Here is a 21068-nt window from a genome sequence, read left to right as displayed (position 1 = left end):
GCGCTCACTCCACTCCGCTGTCCCATATTTCGAGAACGCTCCCGATTCAGCATCGCAGTTCCTTTTGTTTCGCGCGGGCGGGGTGGAGCCCCTTCACCCTAGGCCGTGGAGAGAGAGAGAGAGAGAGGAGGAGGAGGAGGGAGGGTGGGTGGTACTTGTCTTCTTCTTTCTTAAAGCCGGGCGGCGCGGGCGAACACCGCACCAGTCGCGGAACGGCGAGTCATGAGCGCGTTGGTAGCGGCGGCTGTGGCGGTGTGCTGGCTGGCGGCGGGGGCGAGCTGCGAGCAGGCGGGCGGGGCGGGCGAGGTGGGCGACTCGCCGCTGGCCGCGGGCCTGAGGGTGGCCGCGGCCGCCTACCGCCAGTGCCGCAGCGGCGGCCACCTGCTCGCCTGCCTGCAGCTCAAGGCGCTCAAGGCCGCCGACCGGGCGCTCGCGGCGGACCGGGTGCCGCTGCTGGAAGGGGTGGAGCTGGTGAGGACGGGCGCCGGCAGGGGGCTGCAGGGCGAGGGGGCGACCCCGCTGGACGAGGAGCGGCTGTGGGGGCAGCCGGGCCGGCTGGGGGCGCTGCTGGTCGACCGCGCCGCCAGTCTCCTCGACTCGCACGCCCTCAGGATCCACGTGCCGCGACTACTGCAGTTGGACGACGTGTCCGAGAACGAGGTCGATGAAGGTCAGTTACGTCCAACTACACCGTGGCATGGCCTCTGACCACTGTCTGTCCCGGTGGTGCAAAACGGCCACTTGGTCAAGTACAGGAGCTTGCTTGTGAGTTTCTGTATGTGGTGTAGTAATTGGTGGAACAGACTCTGGCGCATTAACAGGAATGGCCATAGGCGGAACGGCTGTTGTAGTTTGTTTATCCAGTAGGTTGTCTAACCTAAGGGTGAGCATTCGGTTCTCTAACTGCCCTACTCGATCTCGATCGAAGATAAAATTTCCAGAAATAATTAAAGAAATCATAGATGTATTTTTTTCACAAGTTATTGTCTTGTAGAGCATAGGGAAATATCTCGAATGTGATGACAAAAAAAAGCGATTGCCATTCTTAACTATTGAACATTGCTTAAGAAAAGTGAATAAGTTAATGAAAGCACATTGAAAGTATAATTTTGTAGTTTTTATTAATTACAATAATAGTGTGTCAATAGAATACCTGCAGTTCACGCCAAATATCTGATAACATTAGAATTTTGCAAGATAGTAATATTTTTAATGTTTAAAGTTTTGTATAAATTAACTTATAATAACAGTACTTTTTTAATGTTGTTAAATAACTAGCTAATAATTCTAAAAATATATAATTTCTAATTGACAATTTAACAAATTTTTTTCTTTATAACTATTCCCCGTACCGGCGACACATCTTTCAAATTTCTGCCTTATCAATTGTCGATGGTACTTTATGCGCCAGCCATTCCTAGAAATTCCATTCTTAAATGTTTTCTTTCAGGGGGCGCCCGCCTAGTCAGGGCTGTATGTGTGTTAGTGAGGCGGGATGATAAGTGCGACTCTCGGTGGTGCTTCTAGCGCGGTGTCGCCTCTAAGTGAAAAGCCTTAAATTGGCTCGCAGTCTCCTCGTCGTGCATATGGCAAATAAGAGATTTGAACGGTAACCAAAAATTATATGGTGAAGGAATGAAGATAGAGGTGTAATGCAAGTCCATTGAGTTTTTTTTAAGAATCCTTACCGGATGTTTCATGCCTAAACATTATTCTGAAAACATGTAATTTACCAATTATAAGTCTCTAAAAATACAATTTAAAAAATTATGAAAACGGAACTACTCATCCGCACTCAGTCTAACCTTAAATGCTTTATGTAAACAGGCACCAATCGGATATCATGAGCAACTTTAAAAAAGAGTATTAAAAAAAGTTCCCGGGTAGGCGGTGTCTTTGAGGTCTGGTCTCGCATGTCATGGTAATAATTTATTACTATTTATTTGTATTGTAAATTTATTCGTATAGCTACATTACTACCTTGCTTTAGTTGCTTGGTAACAAAATTTCCCACTAGATATGTACTATGTGTTATTTTCAAGCTGTGAAAGATCACTCAATTGATGATATTTTTTTATTATTCCGTGGATTTTTTTTTTACTGTCATTCGATATTTAGCAGTAAATATTTGTTGACACTAATTTAAGACAAGACATAAAATGGAGAGGTATCGGAATGAATTCACCGGGTAGGCCTTCATGTACCTAATATGAAGACATGATCATTAAATAACCAACTTGCTTTGTGAAATCATGCTAATGAATCGGCTTAAACCTTCGCGGAACTGTAGAAGTTAAAATGTATGATCCTATTAACCTACCGTGGAAACATCAGAAAATTAACTTGTAGCTCTTGACCATGCTAATGGTCAGATAAATTTTTAATCATTAAATTTTGCAGGAATTTTTTTTATAAATATCAGATTACATATATCGCACAAAGATTTTCAAAAAAATTAACCCGCATATTTTAATGCGACGAATGAAGGCAAGCCTTAAAGGTAAGATATCATCAGGAAGGCGTCATTATGTTTTCAACAGTATTATTTTTTCCATTATTTAAAATTGGATTTGTTGAAGCATATCACACAAATTAATGCAATGCCTGAAGTAAATAGTGACAGTCTGCCAACAAGTTTTCCCTATGATGTCATTGGCGATTAGTATTCAATTCATTTTTAAGAATGACTACAACTGTAATAATACTGCCAGTAGTCATTATTGTATGTTTTCAAAACATCTCTTAACTGGTGTTCTCTGCTTTAACGAATAAAATTTTTTACTGTCTATATATTTTTTGTTAGTTTTAGATGGCATGTTTTGGTTTCCATCCGTCTTTCCAAAATGTTGAAATATTAATGGTTTAGGTAATACCTACAAGGTGTTTAAAATGTTAAACTCTCACCCGGTATTGTACAAAATCTACACAGATAAAGACATTGCCAACAATATTACAAAAAAAATTAGAAGTATTTTCTATATTGAAGTTAAAATATTGTACTTTATTTAGAAAAAAAATTCATTTAAATTTCGGACATGCAGTATGAAAAAGCCGTTGTGTAACTTCGTAGCCCTTGCATGGTCCTTACAGATTTAAAAATATTCCCCGATATGATTATATTTATTATTAATCTCGAAGTAACACTGTAATAAATTTCTATACGGTATTTTTAAAGGTAATCAAATGAACAAATGAATTAAAAATAAACTGAAGGTAACCAGGAAATCTTGTTTGATACTGTTTTCATAAGTAAAACATTATAAATTTAATTTGATTAGAAAGTTTACCTACTTAAGAACCTTTCTTTGCAATGTATGAAATAATAAAAAAACTTTAAAATACATGATGATTATTTAAATACAAAACTTTCATGTATGTGAGTCAATACATGATTTCTGTGCTCAAAATAATCATTTTTTTAAGAAGTATTACGCAGGTTATTTTGCATTGTATTAAAAGAGAGCCTCCTGACTCTAAAAGCGCTGGGGCTTTAAGGGCGACACTGGCTCGCGCATTACACGTCTTTTCGCCTCTATGCCCCAGAGGCTTCTCGTAGGTAACGCGCCTCTATGGAACTTCAAGCAATGACCATATATAATTTATACGCTGGAATATTAAATTATATTGGCTTACAGTACCGTGTTTAGAATTCCCATACTTGAAAGCGTACGTGAAAACCCAGTTTTGGCATTTTTATTACTGTTCAAAATATACACGTTGAACACGAAACCTCGAAAACGAAACCATTATAGACTATACAAGTGCATTGGCTCTTGAGGGTTGTTCGTGAACAGAACCTTTCAAGAGTTCTTGAACAGGTTTGCCAACGGCGCGTTAACACCGCGAGCTCTGGCCAACCAGGCGGCCACTTTACTTGCATGACTCGGCAAGGGTCACGCATCTAGAAGGATGCAGTCGGCCGGGAACAAGCAAAATATACGCGTAGTTTCGACGATTCTCGTCACTCAATACATCAATTCCGAATGTACTGTTTTCCTCTGGCTGAAACCAACAGAAATTACCTCGAACCTGTTAGTTTCACCGGGTTGCTGCGTTTCTCGCCTCCTGGTGCACTGAAATGAACCAGTTTTAAACTGCCAGAAATGATTTCATCAATTTTCATCCTACTAAAAATTACGTGAGTCAAGAACCATATTTTTTATGCCAACCAGAAAAAAACTTTTGTGAAAGTAAAATTTTTCTTTCACCACATGACTGTGCCATGGACACTGCAAATTTTGTCACCACAAATTATATAAGTATAAATACATAAATATGTATGTTTGAACCCTTAGAATATTTAATATAATAATTTCTGGTTCTACCTTATAATAACTGGTTATGAAATTTTACATAAAATGAAAACAAAGGGTCTTCTAAATTTGTCTCTGAACTGCTAATAAAGATTTTTAAATGAAATCACAGCATTCTTCCTACAAGCATTTTTAAAATCTAAATACCTTTTCTTTATAAATATAAATAATATACAAACTATATTATTTGTAAAAAAACACATAAATAAATTCCACTGCAATACATATTTTCTAGAAATCTAAATTTGGTTTTAAAGAGAATTCTCACGTATTAAGAAAAATCGTTAAAATTTTAACTAGGGATGTTTTTAGTTTTAGTATTATTACCCAGTTACTTAACAACATTTTAATTAGATATAACTCTTATTAGTAATTAATTTTTACCAAAACAAAAAAAAATATATTAAATTCTTAATACCTTCTAATGTTCTCAAATATTTAGCTTAAAATTTTCCATGTTGAAAAAATATTATTTTGGTGAATACAAACTACAAAATTATATTTTCATTGCGCTTTCATTGACTTATTCAATTCTCTTCAGCCATTTCTAATAGTTAAGAATGGCAATAATATTTTTTGGACAACGCATTTGAGATCTTTCGCTATGCTTTGCAAAACAATAACTTGCACGGCTGCATTGTAAGAAAATATATCTATGATTTATTTCGTTATTTCTAATAAATTATATTTTCATAGCGAGACGATCAATGGTTACTGGTTTTAGATGTATAGTCCACATAAGTATGTTAAAATCTTATTTTTTTCATGATGCCAGTAGGCAATTATTACTGACACTGAACTAATGCCCCAAAACAGGTTACACGGGCTGATTTTTATTAACAAGAAATACATTGAGTGTCTGGCGATATTTATTTGAAATGCCTTGTACCAACGGTTTTTTTAGGACCACTCGTGTCCAAACGAAGTATGTTCCAAAGGAAACCTGACTCATGGTGTCTAAATGTCATTACGGTGCCCAAAAGGCGCGTGGGTTAATATTAGATGCCCTACATTTTAAAATCTTTCTGTAAATAACTGGGACGTTTAGTATACGATGATGTTTGTTTTTTTATTTTGCCACACGCGATTCTCATCTGCGCACGCCTGTTCCAGGTCGCAAGAAGAAGAAGAACAAGATGATGGGCGGCCTGCTGATGATGATGGGCATGATGAAGGCGGGCATGATGGCGCTGGGCATGAAGGCGGTGGCATTGCTGGCGGGCAAGGCCCTGATCGTCGCCAAGGTCGCGCTCGTGCTGGCGGCCGTGCTGGGCATCAGCAAGCTGGTCGGCGGCGGCGGCGGCGGGGGCGGCGGGGGCGGCACCACCTACGAGGTCGTCAGCCACCCCCACGTCTCGCACGCGCACACCTACTCGTCCAGCCACGACCTCCACGACGCCCACGGCGGCGGCGGCGGGGGCGGCGGCGGCGGCGGCGGACACTTCGAGAGCAGCGGGGGCGGGGGAGGCGGCGGGGGCGGCCACTGGGGCAGGAGCCTCGGGGGCGGCGACCCGCACCCCTTAGCGTACCGGGGGCACGCGGGGGCGGCCGGTGGCGCCGCCTCCAAATCGATGACCTGACCATCGGGTTATTCGCGCCTGAGAAGCGCCAAGCCACGTTAACATTTATTTATTTATTTAATATATATATACCTCGGAGGCATAAGACTACATGTCTTCTTTCGGGCAAAATTCCCTTTCAACCATAAACTTGACCACCGTTTGACGTTATTATTATCGGCATACAACTAAAAGATATACGATATGACCAAAATTCACTTATTGCTGGTAGAAAAAGTTGAGAAGGTATATAAGTGAGGCACTATTTAAAATCCTTTAAACTGCTCTCTTAATAAAATATGGTCTATATGACGGTGTCTTATGCCTGCAAGGTACAAAAATATAATATTAGGAGTCCACTGTGACCAGAACTCTTAGATGATGTGTCTTGCGTGTGCAGACTTTTTGTTTTAGTTTATTTATGATAAAAGTTTTCATGGAGTGAACTACAATATCCATAGAGCAAAATTCCCCAAGATTCATATTTCATTCATGCTTTTAAAGTGGTTAAGAATTATATTTAAATATTTTTTGAAAAATTTCAACGTCAATTAAAAAACATTTACCAATCATTTCAAAGCTTCAAATTTTGTTTTCCTACTTTGGTGAGCAACTATAATTTTCTTTATTTATAAACTCAGTTATAAATTTAAAAAAAAATTAAAGTTAATTCATAACTTCCAATTAACTCTAGATATACTTATAAACTTGATCTGCTTGCTACATAAACAACTTGCAAAATAGTCAAATGGTTAAACTACACCAGAATATTGAACGCCTACCTTTGAGAATAGTACAATATACACTAGTTTACTTTTTTTTCTTTTTTTTCTTTTTCGAGTTTTGGTTGTCAAATGTAGCTTTTAAAGCGTCAAAGTAGCTTAATATGGTGTTTTCGGTATCAATTCCAAGTTTTTAATATTTCGGTACAAGAGATTTTACCTCCAACAGGAATAAGCAGCAAACATGTGATGTTTTTAGTAATATGTTATAAAATGTTATTATCCTTAAGGGTGAGCTAATTACGAGAACTTAGTCTTAGAGGTGATGTGGCTACTGATAGCACATACATGTGTCACCCTTAGTTCCTTGCACGTTTACACTGGATGAGAATGTTGGTAGCGTTCCAAGAAATTCCTTAGTGAATCGTAATTTTCTATTCCTCCCTTAAATTAGGATGGAAAATTAAGAACAATATCTTCCAGTGTAAATTTTGGAAGCAAAATACACAATACTATTTTTTTTTCTTGTGGATACCTGGACATTTTTTATGCTATCTTACTAGCGTCATGCTTAAATGGCATCAGTTCGTGTACTCTTCACTTTTAAATATTCAAACAATTGTAACGGTTTCAAATTTGTGAAATTATACTAAAAAAACGTCAAAATTGTATCAGTGAAAACGTAAAATCATTTTCACTATTTATAAAACTGTGCGAAAACTAAATAGCACAGTACTGAAACTAAAATTCTGGTAAGCCCGATAAAGAAGATTTATTGTGTACAATATACAACATATAGCTTGTTAAAATATGTTTCTATACTGGGGGGGGGGGGGGGGAGGGGGTGATTATCATACCACACAGTTCATTTTAAAATTCATTACTATTGAAAGAACACTTTTTTAATCCGGAAAATATAATCGAATACTAATATCAAAGAAACGAGACAAGAAAAATAAACACAAATAGAAACAAAGTAGACGAATGAGGACAATCAGCTCAAACAATTCTGCAAAGCACGACTAACACGCATAGACGAACAAAGAACACAGTGACTAAAAATAAAATAAAAACTTAAAGAAAGAAAGATCTGCATTAGTCTTGGGCGTTACAACACGCAGGTAAATACTTCAAGCTAATGGAGCTTTTGGTCCTTGGAGTTTGTGTTTGTCCTAAAGTTGAAGTAACTGTGGTTTTAAATTGAATAGCAAAATAAACCGTAGTTGAATAAAAGCTAATACAAGAAGTTTGTTAAATATGTCACAAAAAATCGTTAAGAATAATAGTAACAAAGGTCATAATGAAATAAGTATTGCTAAACAAATGTATTTGACGGTAATATTCATAACAAACTTAAAGTAAATTTAATACCCATATGGGAAAGGACTTGACTTCAATTATTAACAAGGTAAACATTGTACTCACCAACTCCCGACCTTCCTACTCTGACTGTGAACTTGCTACGACGAAACAACTGTAACTACTTTTTTTTAAATGTGATTTGTTCCTGTGATTAGATGAACTTAATTGTTTCCGATGATTTCCCTGGATAGTTGCTTGGTCAGTTTGTTGTTGATTCTCTGAGTTAACATTTACGAATTGCAAATCCTGGAATTCCTGTCAGATACGATATCTTTCAGTGTACAACTTGAAGACAAAATACACAATTACAATATTTTTTTTGTGGATGTCTGGATACTTATTATGCTACCTTACTAGAAACATGTTGAAATTGCCTCAGTTCATGTATTCTTAACTTTTGCATTTTCAACAAATCTAATGGTTCCAGATTTGTCAGATTATATTTTTTTAAAAGTCAAAATTGCTTCAGTGTAAACAGTAAAATCATTTTCACTACTTAGCACTGGTCTATGTCCTTAATTTAATGTTCAGGTTTATGATTTTTGTGTCTCTTTAATAATCGTTAAAATTGCTCATAAATGCCTTTAAATTGATTTCTAACCATTATAAATGCATGTATGAAATATATATTTTAATTGGTTTTGTTACGCATTTAAAGGTGTATTCGAAATATCCTAAGTAAAATCGCCATATTTTATTGTGATGTAGTTATAATTGAATTGTATGGTAAAGAAAAAAAAAATTATGATATGGCACTTCGTGTATATCGTTACGCTGTAACAGATATTTGATGAAGTGTAAGACTTCTGTAAATTATTATTCGTTTTATTTATCAGTGTGAGAAAAGTTGATATTGCACGTTTAAGTATTTTTTATAAGTATTTTTTTCTGAACATGGATGAAAAAATGTGTTAGTTTAAATTTATTGTTTGTTCTGACTTAATTTATTTTTGTTTATGTTCAATTCCCCGCAGATGCAACAGCCTATCTTTTTATACCTGTATGTAAATCTTTGTGATTACTGTTTTGTTATTTTTTATAATATTTACTGCTGGTGTGAAACTAAACATAGTTAATACATACTTAATTTATAAATGCATTTACATTTTTTTGGCCTAATAAAAACCGGTATTCAGAAAGATTGATTCAGTGCTTTGCCAAGTTACATCATAATTCATGTTTAATGAATTTTATTTATAACCTCATACACTAAGGTTCAGCTATGCAACACAACGTGATACATATTTGAATGTCTTAGGTTGGAATTCATAATCGCCGGCTTAGTTGGCAAACAAATATTATACTTCATGATGTTCATGTTGATCAGACCAGGGGAATCTGACCAGTCAATCAGGGCGTCACACTGAAGTATTTAACTCACAATTACAGTATCTTAAATGACTATAGTTTTCACCATTAAGGGCGGTATTCCAAGACGTTTGAGTAAGGTAGCGAATATGCACTGCCTTGTTGGGCAACTGCCGTACCCTAACTCTCGGGTCATATTCCAAAACGTGTCCTAACTGAACCCCTGTAAGGTATCAGATCGGCAGCCGTTTTAATAAACGAGGACTTGTGCGAGGCTATAAACAGTTGTACTTCGTGGAATCCATCATAATTTTAGCTTATTTTTTAAAACTATGGAATTATAATGTGAAATAAAATATTTAATTTTGGTTGTACAAGAATAAACGATGAATTTTTGGCCGTATTTATGTTTGCTGTTTTTTAAGATATTAGGGGGGGAAAATGTAATCGTAAAAGTTTCGTTAAAGTTCATTAAAAAGGAAAAAAAGATATATACAGTTATGGATCAAATCGGCAACAGATAGGACACCAAAAATCAGTGCCCTAAATATAAGGGACTGGCCATGTCCTATCGTGCACTTGGAATATGGTTGGGGTACAGGTATTGCATATTAAACACCTAAACCCTTATTTTTTGTCTTGGAATACGGCCCTAAGATATCATTTGCCACTTACATCACAGTGTCGGCACATTGAATCATGGGGTTTTGCGTAAAGCGAGATAAGCTGCTTACTTGTGAGTGAACGTCGGTACTAATGGACTGGCGAATTTGGGTGAAAGTCAAACAAAACATATCATTTTATTATTACTTATTTTATTAATATAATGAAGATACACCTCAACTCTCACATTATTAATAACCGCCACACACCAAACTTATCATGGGTCAAAGCATAATAGCACTTACCTACATTGTGTCCTAACAGAAAATGTCACTCTGCAAGAAGGTAAAGTGTATTTATAAACTGATAGTGTAACATGTGCATCGTGGCACTTACCTGAATTTTCTCACAAAAAGATTAGGTACATAATCAGATTATGAAACATGTTTTTAACTCTATATTTATCTAAATTAAATTTAGTTAGTTTTTTATAGGCCAATCTAATACGTGTCTCAACCTAACTAGGGTTAAAAGAAAACCCTCAAGGTGCCTGTAATCCAGATGCCCACTCAGCCACTCTCTCTCTCCCGTACACGGCGTCTTGCATCCTGACGGGATGGAAGTCTTCTACTTCTCTCTCTCTCTCTGCGGTATCAAGACCCGCCAAAAAGCACACAGCTGTTCTCGCTTATTACAGTAATTTTCCAAACCGCAGGTCGATTATCCTGGCTTTCTTCTGCCAGACCTCAAGGAGAGACCGACAATCAGGTCAGCGATCACTTCCTTGCAGGGTGGCCTCATCGGCGAGTGAAGCCTGACCCACCAGTCGGTCGGGCAGATTTCCAAGGGAAGCCTTCATTTCGCAGATGAGAGAGCCACACCCGAAGTTCCCCGAAGTTCATGCTCGCTTTTTTCCCCCGTTCTATCTCATGGTATAAACCGGTGTGGCATTAAATTTTACGGTCGATTAAGATAGGTTAGCTACATTATAAATACTTTAAAAAGATTGTGGATGATTTGTTATATTAGGTTAAGTATAGCTACATTAAAAATACTGTAAAATCATTTTATGGTTGCTTAGCAAATAACTTTTTAATATGTAGCTATCCAGAAGGCTTCCCGATTTCCAACGGCGCGGTATGCCGTTACTGAACACACCTTACCTGATGTTATTCATACTGTAAGCCGCGATAGAAGCATAAGAAAGTTAGGTCATTTTAATTAGTTACCTTTCACTGGAATAAAATTAACAAAATTCCCAACACACACATAGATCTTAGCAGTAGTCGCCAAGCATACCGAGCGCAAATCTGTACAGCCAATCAGAGAGCGCCCTTTAATTTTTGTGCGCATCACGTTGAAATGTTTAAAATTGCCTGTATTTCCTGCATTGTTACCAAAATATTGAAAATTTCAAGACGGTTCCAACTTTGACGGTGCTAGAATTGTTTCATACCATCCGGTCGTAGACTTTCGCATGGCGATAAACAACTCTAGCAACGATGTTAATGTAGTTCAACTAACAGCATTGATATCACATGTCTGGAATCGTTTTAAACAATGATATCTAGAGGAAAACGATAAGGATTTTTTTTCTCGTTATTTAAAATGAGTTACGATAATTTGCTGGGGCAATGAATAGTAGTTTCACTAAAATATGTTCAAATTGATCTTTGTCGTTCCATGCCTAAACTAATCAAATAATGGCCACATTCTCAATTATTCGTTGCTTCAAAACTAAAAATACAATTAACAGGGGCTTAAGTAAAAACTCCGGGTTCCCAATTGTGACGGCGATGCTGTAAGCGATTTAAGAATCGTGGATGATCGTCGTCTGGGAATCCACCAATGGGAAATGCGGTCAGAAGATTCCCGGGCTGCCAAGCTGCCGGCAGTCCGCGAGCACTCCCTGTGGACATGATAAAGCAGTGTCACTCTACAAGGTCTGTCGAGCTCTGGGCAAATATGCTAGGCAGCGTGTTCTCTACTTGGGCAGGTTTGGAATGTTGTCTTAAATAAATTACTTAAATACCCAAATGCAATCATTTGAAAATGTTGCTGGCAATGAAGTACTAGTGTCACATTTATTTTGTTAACATTACGGGCAGAAGAACATGTCCTGTTTTCATAATCCAAGCAGAATAACAACAAGGAAACTACCCCCCCCCCCCCGGGGTTTTAAAAGTAGTAAAGAAGCAAATTTTCAAACAGTAAATTCTTGCCATCATTTTATAAAGTATGTACGCAAAATTCTGCACAAAAATCACTCCTGGATCCAGGAGGGAAATTTTTTACACAAGTGAAAAGTACTCGAACTTCCCAGGAATCGAAACCAAGGCTGCGGCCCGCCAAACACAAGCTCTAGCCTCTAGACCATGTGGTCATACATTATCAAAATATTATTATTTGTAAAATAAAACTTAAGTAACTTCTACTACACAGCAGAACAAATTTAATGTTCATATCTGGTCATGGAGAATCAAAAAGATACCGGAATGCCTTAATAATCTGCCCTATATTGTACGTAAACCTATCAGTGGAATGGAAAGCCTTAATAATCTGCCCTATATTGTACGTAAACCTATCAGTGGAATGGAAAGCCTTAATAATCTGCCCTATATTGTACGTAAACCTATCAGTGGAATGGAAAGCCTTAATAATCTGCCCTATATTGTACGTAAACCTATCAGTGGAATGGAAAATAATTAAACCAATTGAATTTTTTAATGTATAAAAACTTATATCAAACAGTAGATAGGTACATAAAAAAATGTAACTAAGTGAACAAATTATAATAACAGCTTATAAAGTAAGATTCCCTTTTGGTTCCAGTGGGGTTCAACACTTGGGGCCCGGGTCATTTGAAGTCATTAATTACAATTTTATGATACATTTTATAAATTATATTATGAAAATAACCATAATACATTTAACATTAATTGTTCTGATTGGTGCTGGAGTACATATCCAACATGTTCCATAGCGGACTGTTCACTGGCGGAGCATAATAATTAGGAGGTTCTGGGCTTCAATCTCCGAAGGGTCGGCGTAAATTTGGCAGACCAAGTCTTGAAAGGAAACTTCACCCGAGTCTTCAAACTACTCGATATCATGTGACATTCCAAACACTCATCTGTAGAGACCTGCAAAATTCGCGGTTTCGATGGCATTCAGGATAGACTGCACATACCCCTGTACACTCGGGCAAATAACGCAAGTTCATTGGCTGCCGACTTGTAAGTCGTCTCAGCTGGTTAGTCTGTGATTCGATCCTTCTTTGGTTGAGGGTTTATAACTGGTTGAAATTCGTCCAGATCAACAGTAAGCCAATAGCTAAATCATCTAAGAGGTATATGTGTTTGAATTCTAGCCCATCACCGAATGAATCCGCGAATTTTGCAGGTCTCTACTCATCTGGTTTGATACACGATTTACTAGTCATGGTTCCCCTCGACCTTGAGGTTTGTCTGAGGTGCGTGGATGTTGTCCTCCTCAGCTGCGGCATCATCGTCGGGGTGAAGAGTGCCGACCAGGATCATCTGTAGTTCGAAGAAGTCAGCGCGGTCGGACGGGGTTACACGAATGAGCTCGACATCATCATCATCATCGTATTCGTCGGGGTCCTGCCCCGAACTCATCATTCGGCGACGCGCTGGTGCATAAGTATACAGGCTAGGACAACTCACTCTTAGTGTCTCAGTGTCACGTGTTTGGGCTCTGGAGTGTCTGCGTGGTTTCATCTCTGGCAGGTCGGAGTCGACGATGTTTTGCAGCTGTCAACACCCCAAACATCCCAAACGGGTTTTAGCTTCTGCATTAATCGAGTAGTGCTTCCCTCGGAGCACAACGCTTCCGGGCCACCTGACAATGAGATGTTCCGGCACTTTCTAAGCAAAGTGAGCTCGAAGCTGGCTGGCTGCCTAGCTCGCAGGGATGAAGCGCGCCCTGTGGCGGTGTACAACTGGTTGCGGACACATCAGGGATTAGACATGGCCAGTTGTGCCCCTTCCCCCCTCCTCCCCGAGAGGGCAACAAGTGGTCGAAAACGAGCGAACACAAAGACTGTGTTGTGAGACCCTCATTTATTCGGTAGGAATGGTAACATAGAAAATTCACAATAAATGATCAAGCGACAACATGTTCTCTCGCTTGTTTTGCAAAGTCCTCACTGCAGCACAAAAACACGTTCCCACGACACGACTATAGAGATAGAACAGAAATTACCAAAGTACATATAAACATCGATTTAGAAAAATAGAAACAACTTTGATAATCCCAATAAAAGCTTCATAAGTTACTGGAGCTACCAAAACTCAATAGGACAAAAATTAAATTATATGGCTAAGCGAAATTGCGTATCGACTTGAAGTACTACAGCCGAAATCGCTCCACTGCAATAGATTTGAACACGAAACAAAAAAAAAAAAACAGTATTCGTGCGGTAACTTGAGAAATTAAAACAATTTCAGATTAACTGTGTTCAGGAACTCTGCAAAAAACAAAACACGAGAGAGAAAAAACAGACTCGCGTTACACTAACGTTTTACCTCTCCTAACACAAACTGAAATATATACAAATAACATGTTAATACTCGAACGACGGTCGCAATGTCCAGCTATCCTTCTGTGTTGAGGACGATTGAGATCGTCTCGCAAAACAGGGCGTTATCAAGGAACACACTGTTAAAAGTTTCCTCAGATAAATATGGAGTAATTATATTCGGACGGAATCACACCTTGTTTCTGTTCATTCCTCATGTTCTTGTGAAACTGAAAGATCCACCGTTACAGCAGTGTATAATGTTTACGGCAGTATTTAGGTACTTAATCTGATTTACCTACACTGCCACGCTGTAACAAAAATGGTAATCAGAGCGCAGTTGCTGTAACAAAAATAATTTGAAATTATAATAAAAATTAAAAAAAAGTGCCGAAATACCTAATTTCCGGCACAACACTCGTCCCATGCTCCGACAGATGGCGTCCAGTCCAGACCACTGTGGCATCCCCTTGCGACTGCGAACTCAACTCGGACCTCGACGGCGCCGACGGAAAGCAGTAAAACCTCCGAAGCAAGTCCCAGCGACGACTCGAGCACTTGGGCGAAAGACCGGCCCCCGAACCATCTCTCGGAACCCGTAGACGACGACGCGTCCGAAATGCTCCTGGGCACACTCGTTCCAAACACGTCTAGATCCAAAAGTCGTGACCTCCAAGGAGTAAAAACTTTTACTTGATTCTCTATTTGAAACAACCAGCCGTTCTGTCCGGATGATATTCACAAGTCATCGTCAATGGTTTAGAGTCGTGATCGGGTAATTCAGCCTCTGCCTGCCTGCTGCGTCACTGTCCGCCGAAAACGTCGTGTATGCTCCCTCACGTTTGTACATTCCCTTCATACACCGAAAAATTCACTTTAATTTCTCGCTTTTCCACTCGCCCGGCGACTAAAAAATTCTGTTATGTCACGGGCGAGACTTTTGGAAAATCAGGCGCTATTTATTATACGCACCTAATGTTACCCGATTCCGACGAGCGAGTTTTGCGTTCAACTCGTTGCGCGAGTTTTTAACTTTTTGGGCGAGTTGCCTTCACCGCTGGGCTCCCGGGTTACCTCGCTCCACCGCTGCACTTAAGTCCATTATGCCTGGCACTGCTTCGTCCTCCTCGATCGGGCTAGGTCCGAAGTGAAGGATAAAAGGTTCGACTTCTTACCCGATGCAGAGGCTAAGTCCAGTTTCTTCGGGCAGCGCGTGGTCAGGCAGCGTGACGTTCAAGTATCAGGTGTCGAACAGGGTCTCTCTCTCTGCTGCTCTGTTGTTTCCTGTTGCTCTGCGTTGGTCTCTGTTGCTGTCCAACCGGGCGGTCTTCATATACTGTCCAGCCCGACCTCTCCGCCTTTCCAGAACAGTGCAGAAGGGTGGGCGGAAGGATACACCCGTTGAACTACTTTCAAGACACGTGACCTGTCACATGGTCACTCTCCCACTCCCGTCCCGGTCACGTGACTGCTTCTGAACACGCGACAAGAACCGCACAAGCTTCGAAAGGTCACGCAACCTTCCCCGCTTGGATGTCTGACGGGTCGTCTGCCTTCAGGGGGACCAAAATCACGAGGGAAAGAAGAACGTTGTTGTGAACCAAAATAAAACCACAACACAGTATTGGAAAACACTCATGTTTCGCTGGTGTTACTTTTCGTCACACTGTTGCCCTTTGACGGGCTAATCAAATTGAAATATCATTTTTATTGGCAATAATGAGAAGGAGTTGAGTCTGACTTTTCCTTGGGCAAGACGTCTCCCGTGTTTGGGGCGGTCCCGATTCAAAATAGAGACAAGAAGCTTTCTCGACAGCTGCGACATTAGTTATATTGTCTTTAATGTTTCTGATACAAGATGTCAGTTCTTTTTTTTTTTGACTTGACGTCTAATAAATCGATGAACGCCGGCTGCACGCACGAAATAGTGTCCCGTTACGCACATTGTTCCGTTACGCTATGTCCCATTACGCTCATTGTACGCTTGCGCCGCATCTATCTCTCTTCCACTCGATTGGAACAACCATCGATTTGACTTTTTCGAGGCACATTAAACTTGAAACACTCCCATTCGTTTCCTACTTTTCCTATCATCGTCCTATCCTTAACAGAATAACACAGATTGGAAGAAGTTAAATACCAAACATGTAAGTTAAAATAATCTCTTCGTTAAAGTAATAAACATATTTGAATTAATGAGTGCAAATAAAAGTAAATTTATTAATTAAATTGTAGATTTAATTTCACTACTGTGTATCCATACAAAATAGTGATAATTCAATAAAAATGATTCCATTTATTCATAAAAGTATGCAATAATTTCATCAATGTTTTGTTATGACGTTGTCACGTTAAAAAATCGTCCGTAAACCGACTTTACAGACAACAAATTTTTTTCCTAACTTCAGGCGCCCGATGTAACGACGACTCAGTATTCTTCTACCGCATCGGGGGATGAGGACTTGTAGTGTGTGAGGAATTTCGGCGATAGTCGCCGAGGTAGTCCAGCTTCGCTGTTCCAGACTGACGTCGTTGGTGAGCTCTTTCCACACACAGCAGTCCACAGACACCCGGAGGATTCGCAGCCATCAAGTTACAGTTTCCATTCCTTCAGTCGTAGTTGTTAGCTTACGACTACGCTATAGCACCACTATCCTGGAGTCGCTTGGGACACACTCAGAGGAACGAAAAACAACATTTAGAATAGTTTTCTTGTATGCTTGTAAAGTCCATTTCAAACACTTTATTAGTGACTTTTTGCAACAAAATAAGTCCACGTAACTATCAAAATGTTAAATAGTTTCACTAGTCAATGTTTTCTGAACAAGACTTCACCTCATACAGTTATTTTCAAACGCCTTGTGTTGACCAAAATAAACCAAAAGCACCGAGTGCAGCCTAACATGCAACTCAGTGGCGGGAGCGGAGTTATTCAAATTCCAAGGTTTCTTATGAGGATTTTAAAATTATTCTTAATGCAATGGAAATTAACTTCGTACATTGACTTACGACCACTGCAGGTGTAAAACATAAGTGTACGCCTTGAGCCGTGTGAGACCCGTTTAACAATTTAAATGAGTGAGGAATTACTAGATGGACGAGTCAACTATTGTCTATTGTTAGTGAATCGAACTTAGCCTGTGGGAAAATAGTTTGAAAATTCTTCACTTAAATGGATAAAAAGTGTGGGCTACATATCCCAGTTTATAATTTTTTGTAATCACCACATAGTATAAAACGAAGTCGCTTGCCGCTGTCTGTCTGTTCCTATGTATGCTTAGATCTTAAAAACTACGCAACTAATTTTGATGCAGTTTTTTTTAATAGATAGAATGATTCAAGAGGAAGGTTTATATGTATAATACATGCATAATTTAGTAGAAAAACACTGATCATTTTAGAGGTTTATAATGTGATGTCGTAAATAAACACATTTTTTTGCGCTTACATTGCAAACGCTAGCTGAACCCTACGAGATAGATCAAAATAATGTACTACAGTACTGTACACCTTAAAACGTTCTACAAAAAAACTACGGATGTCTATCTATTATGGATAACCCACAATAACCATTTTTTATCCTTTACTTTTTACGAGAAATAATGGCTTATTTCGGAAGCAATTTTAAGCAATACAGCATTAATAATATTTATCCAATTAAGTACCTTAAATACATTGTGCATTTAATATAAATCAAAATGGCCCTTACAGCATATAATTTAAATGAATATTTTCTAAGATATTACAGATTTAAAATGCAGGGACCAGGGACATAGCGTTTGCGGTGGTACCGGCCGGGGTGCCGGTATATAAAGACATTCTGTAGTATATTTAGCATCAGCATTGCACCCGTGCGAAGCCGAGGTGGGTCGCTAGTGATTTATATTTATAATTGACTGGCGCGACGGGCTTTAAATATATTCATCGAAAACTTTTAAACGTTTAACCGTTAAATATGAAGAGTTTCTAGGAAGCAGTTTTATTGTAAGAATTTCCTGATCTGAACACTTGAATGACTTAAAAAGTGTAATAATGGCAATGCATTTTTTATTTTTAATAAAGGCGTGTGAAGACGTAAGTACTATACGCATTTTTAAATCCGTACAACGTAATAACAAATATTTAGTGCAAGATTTGGTGTTTTATTTCAAAATATTTAAGATGGCAGGTTTAATCAGTAATGCTCTTTTCTGGTCATAAAAGTATTTACCTTGAACCTTATCTTTAACATTGTGGTCTGTATAATTATTAATTGTGTGTGTTTTTATATTTATTTATACAGTAAATAGTCCGCATACATACCTGGATAAGACATAAGCCAAACTAAGTATAAAGTGAAATAATTCCTAATTACTAATGGTACTTCCTAATAATATTATTTTCATTGATGATTAAGTAATGTTTCGTGCATTTAACTTTAAAACAAGGAGAACATATTGAAAATCTGTTATAGTTTTGCTCGAAAAATTACTGTAAGAAACTTACATAATTTTTTTTTGAAAATAACATCCGTGTTTTAAGTGCAAGGATTATAAAAAAACTTTCTCCAGTACACAATAATTGTATGTTAATAACTATAATTTATTTAAATTTTAGGGTTAAAATCTTATATATGTAGACTTTTTTCAATAATATTCATTGCAATATGAAATAAAGTATTTTTAATTTTGTGTCTAAAGTAGTTTGTTCCATAACTTTGTAAAAACTACAATTTATCAATTTTGTGTATATATTCAATGTATTTTCAACTAAATAAAATATATTTTTCTTTCTTCTGTGCATTGAGTGACAAAGATCTTGAGGTACTTTGGGACCTGATCAACAATCCTATTCCTTACTGGCCACTAATATAATTGTTATTTTAGTTTAAAGTACTTTTTACTGTTTAAAATGTTTCACAAACTGCAAATCAGCTTATTTCATTTAAAATAGTTTACAAAATAGGTGACCAATTGTATAATTCTGTTAATCAAACAATTTTGTAACAATTTTATGTTTATTTGTATTACACATCGTAATTTGTAACTAAACAGCGATTAAAAATACAGACCTTAAGGTAGTGAAATGTTATTAGGTTTGGCTAATTGCTGCACTGAATTTGAAATAATATTTTTAACCCTCTTAATTTCGCAACTAATTTGTGTTCCGTAAATTATGTTTAATTATAGTTATATTATTTTTTACTTAAAAATTATTAACTAGCGTAAATTTAATCAGCGCATAATTTTTCTTTCAAAAAATAAAATTTTTAAAATAAAATTCGTAATTTTTAACTGACTATTTTACTAACTGAAATAAGTCCAATTAAAATTTTCAAGTACAAAACAAAGTAAAGTAGCTGCACAGAACATTAATTATGACAGTGTAAATTATAAGCGGTATAAAATAATTAAAACAGCTTTCTCGTTACGTGTTCCATATATCTGCCGCGATCCTCAGATACAGCGTCGTCGGAGCTTGAGTTGCCGGGGCCTAATTAAATTTATCGTGGCTCCATGAACATGCTATTAGCATTCACGCAATGTTATCTCAATGTGACCCTTAAATCAACACACAAATCCTTTGTTTTTTTGGCACAATTAATGTTTTATAAACTGAACTTCCCTCATCAAGATTTTGCCTGCAGATGGATTGCCGACAGGTTACCACCAATTGCCGAATATATTTTTGAGGATATGTAGAAGAAAAACTGAAAAAAAAAATAAATAAATTTCATTCACTCAATATTTATACCGGCGAAATTTAACAATTGAAAAATGTAGTGCAAAGAAAATTAAAAAAAGTTTGATTAATTGTATCCTTAGAATAATTGTTCTAGAATAATTTTTTCCTTTAATATTTCAGCTTCGCTAGTTAGTTCCAATTTTTCTTACTACAACGTGATATCCGGAAAATTAAATCAAAAGACCTGCAGCTATATATTTACACACAAAATATTTTATGTTTAAAATCACAGCCCACGCCCAATTACTTTTACCTCGCTGAGTGCTACCATCTATAACGACCGCGTTGTGTCCAAGACGGGAAACGGAAATAAAAAATATGTAATTACACTTACTTCATTCTCATTATTTATACATTTTAGCGATAGTGAATGTGCGTGGTGATGAAGAAGTGCAGAGAAAATCAAGTGAAGCATTCGAGTGTCAAAGAAGTTACTGTAGTTTTCTCTGAGAAGAAATTCCAAATGATAGAGCATGTTTAAAGAAAGAATGCATTGATGATTGGTTACGTATGTTAAATTAAAGGACACCAGGAATGAAAAAAAAACACCTTACTTGATACTAAACAACAACATTCTCTGGAAAATGTCTACTTTTAGTCTGAATAATGAACTAATCGTCATCGATAGCACATAATATTGATTTAATAAATTATTTTTATTTTACTTAACCCACTTTTTATGGTAAAACAAAATGATGTTTTACAAAATGCATGTCTGTAAATTGATAAAAAAAAAAACAAATCGTATAAAAATGCATAAAGCTAAATACAAATAAAAAAGTAAATGAACACTTTAAAAAACAATAAAATATTAATAAAATGTATGCCATCATTATAAAAATTATAAATAAATATATATACACAATTCACAACAAGATTTAATGTAGCCCATAATATAATGATAATGTAATTTAAAATAATAATAATAATATTTACA

At 37.4% G+C, this 21068-nt stretch overlaps 1 protein-coding gene across 1 annotated transcript; it reads left to right on the top strand.

Moving 5' to 3' along the window:
• The first annotated feature begins 222 nt into the window (after positions 1–222).
• LOC134534583 (uncharacterized) lies at positions 223–5893 on the top strand. Its single transcript, XM_063373065.1, has 2 exons — positions 223–670; positions 5427–5893. The coding sequence occupies exons 1-2, from the start codon at positions 223–225 to the stop codon at positions 5891–5893; spliced, it is 915 nt and encodes a 304-aa protein (XP_063229135.1).
• Positions 5894–21068: the final 15175 nt, after the last annotated feature.

The sequence above is a fragment of the Bacillus rossius genome, chromosome 7 (genome assembly GCF_032445375.1).
Source record: "Bacillus rossius redtenbacheri isolate Brsri chromosome 7, Brsri_v3, whole genome shotgun sequence".
NCBI lineage: Eukaryota > Metazoa > Arthropoda > Insecta > Phasmatodea > Bacillidae > Bacillus > Bacillus rossius.
The sequence above is the reverse complement of the archived record's forward strand: the minus strand, read 5'-3'. Positions and strand labels throughout refer to the sequence as shown.

Coding starts and splice junctions, on each gene's coding strand:
- LOC134534583 (XM_063373065.1), top strand. CDS start 223: ATGAGCGCGTTGGTAGCGGCGGCTGTGGCGGTGTGCTGGCTGGCGGCG. Junction 671..5,426: donor CGAGAACGAGGTCGATGAAG/GTCAGTTACGTC, acceptor CGCCTGTTCCAG/GTCGCAAGAAGAAGAAGAAC.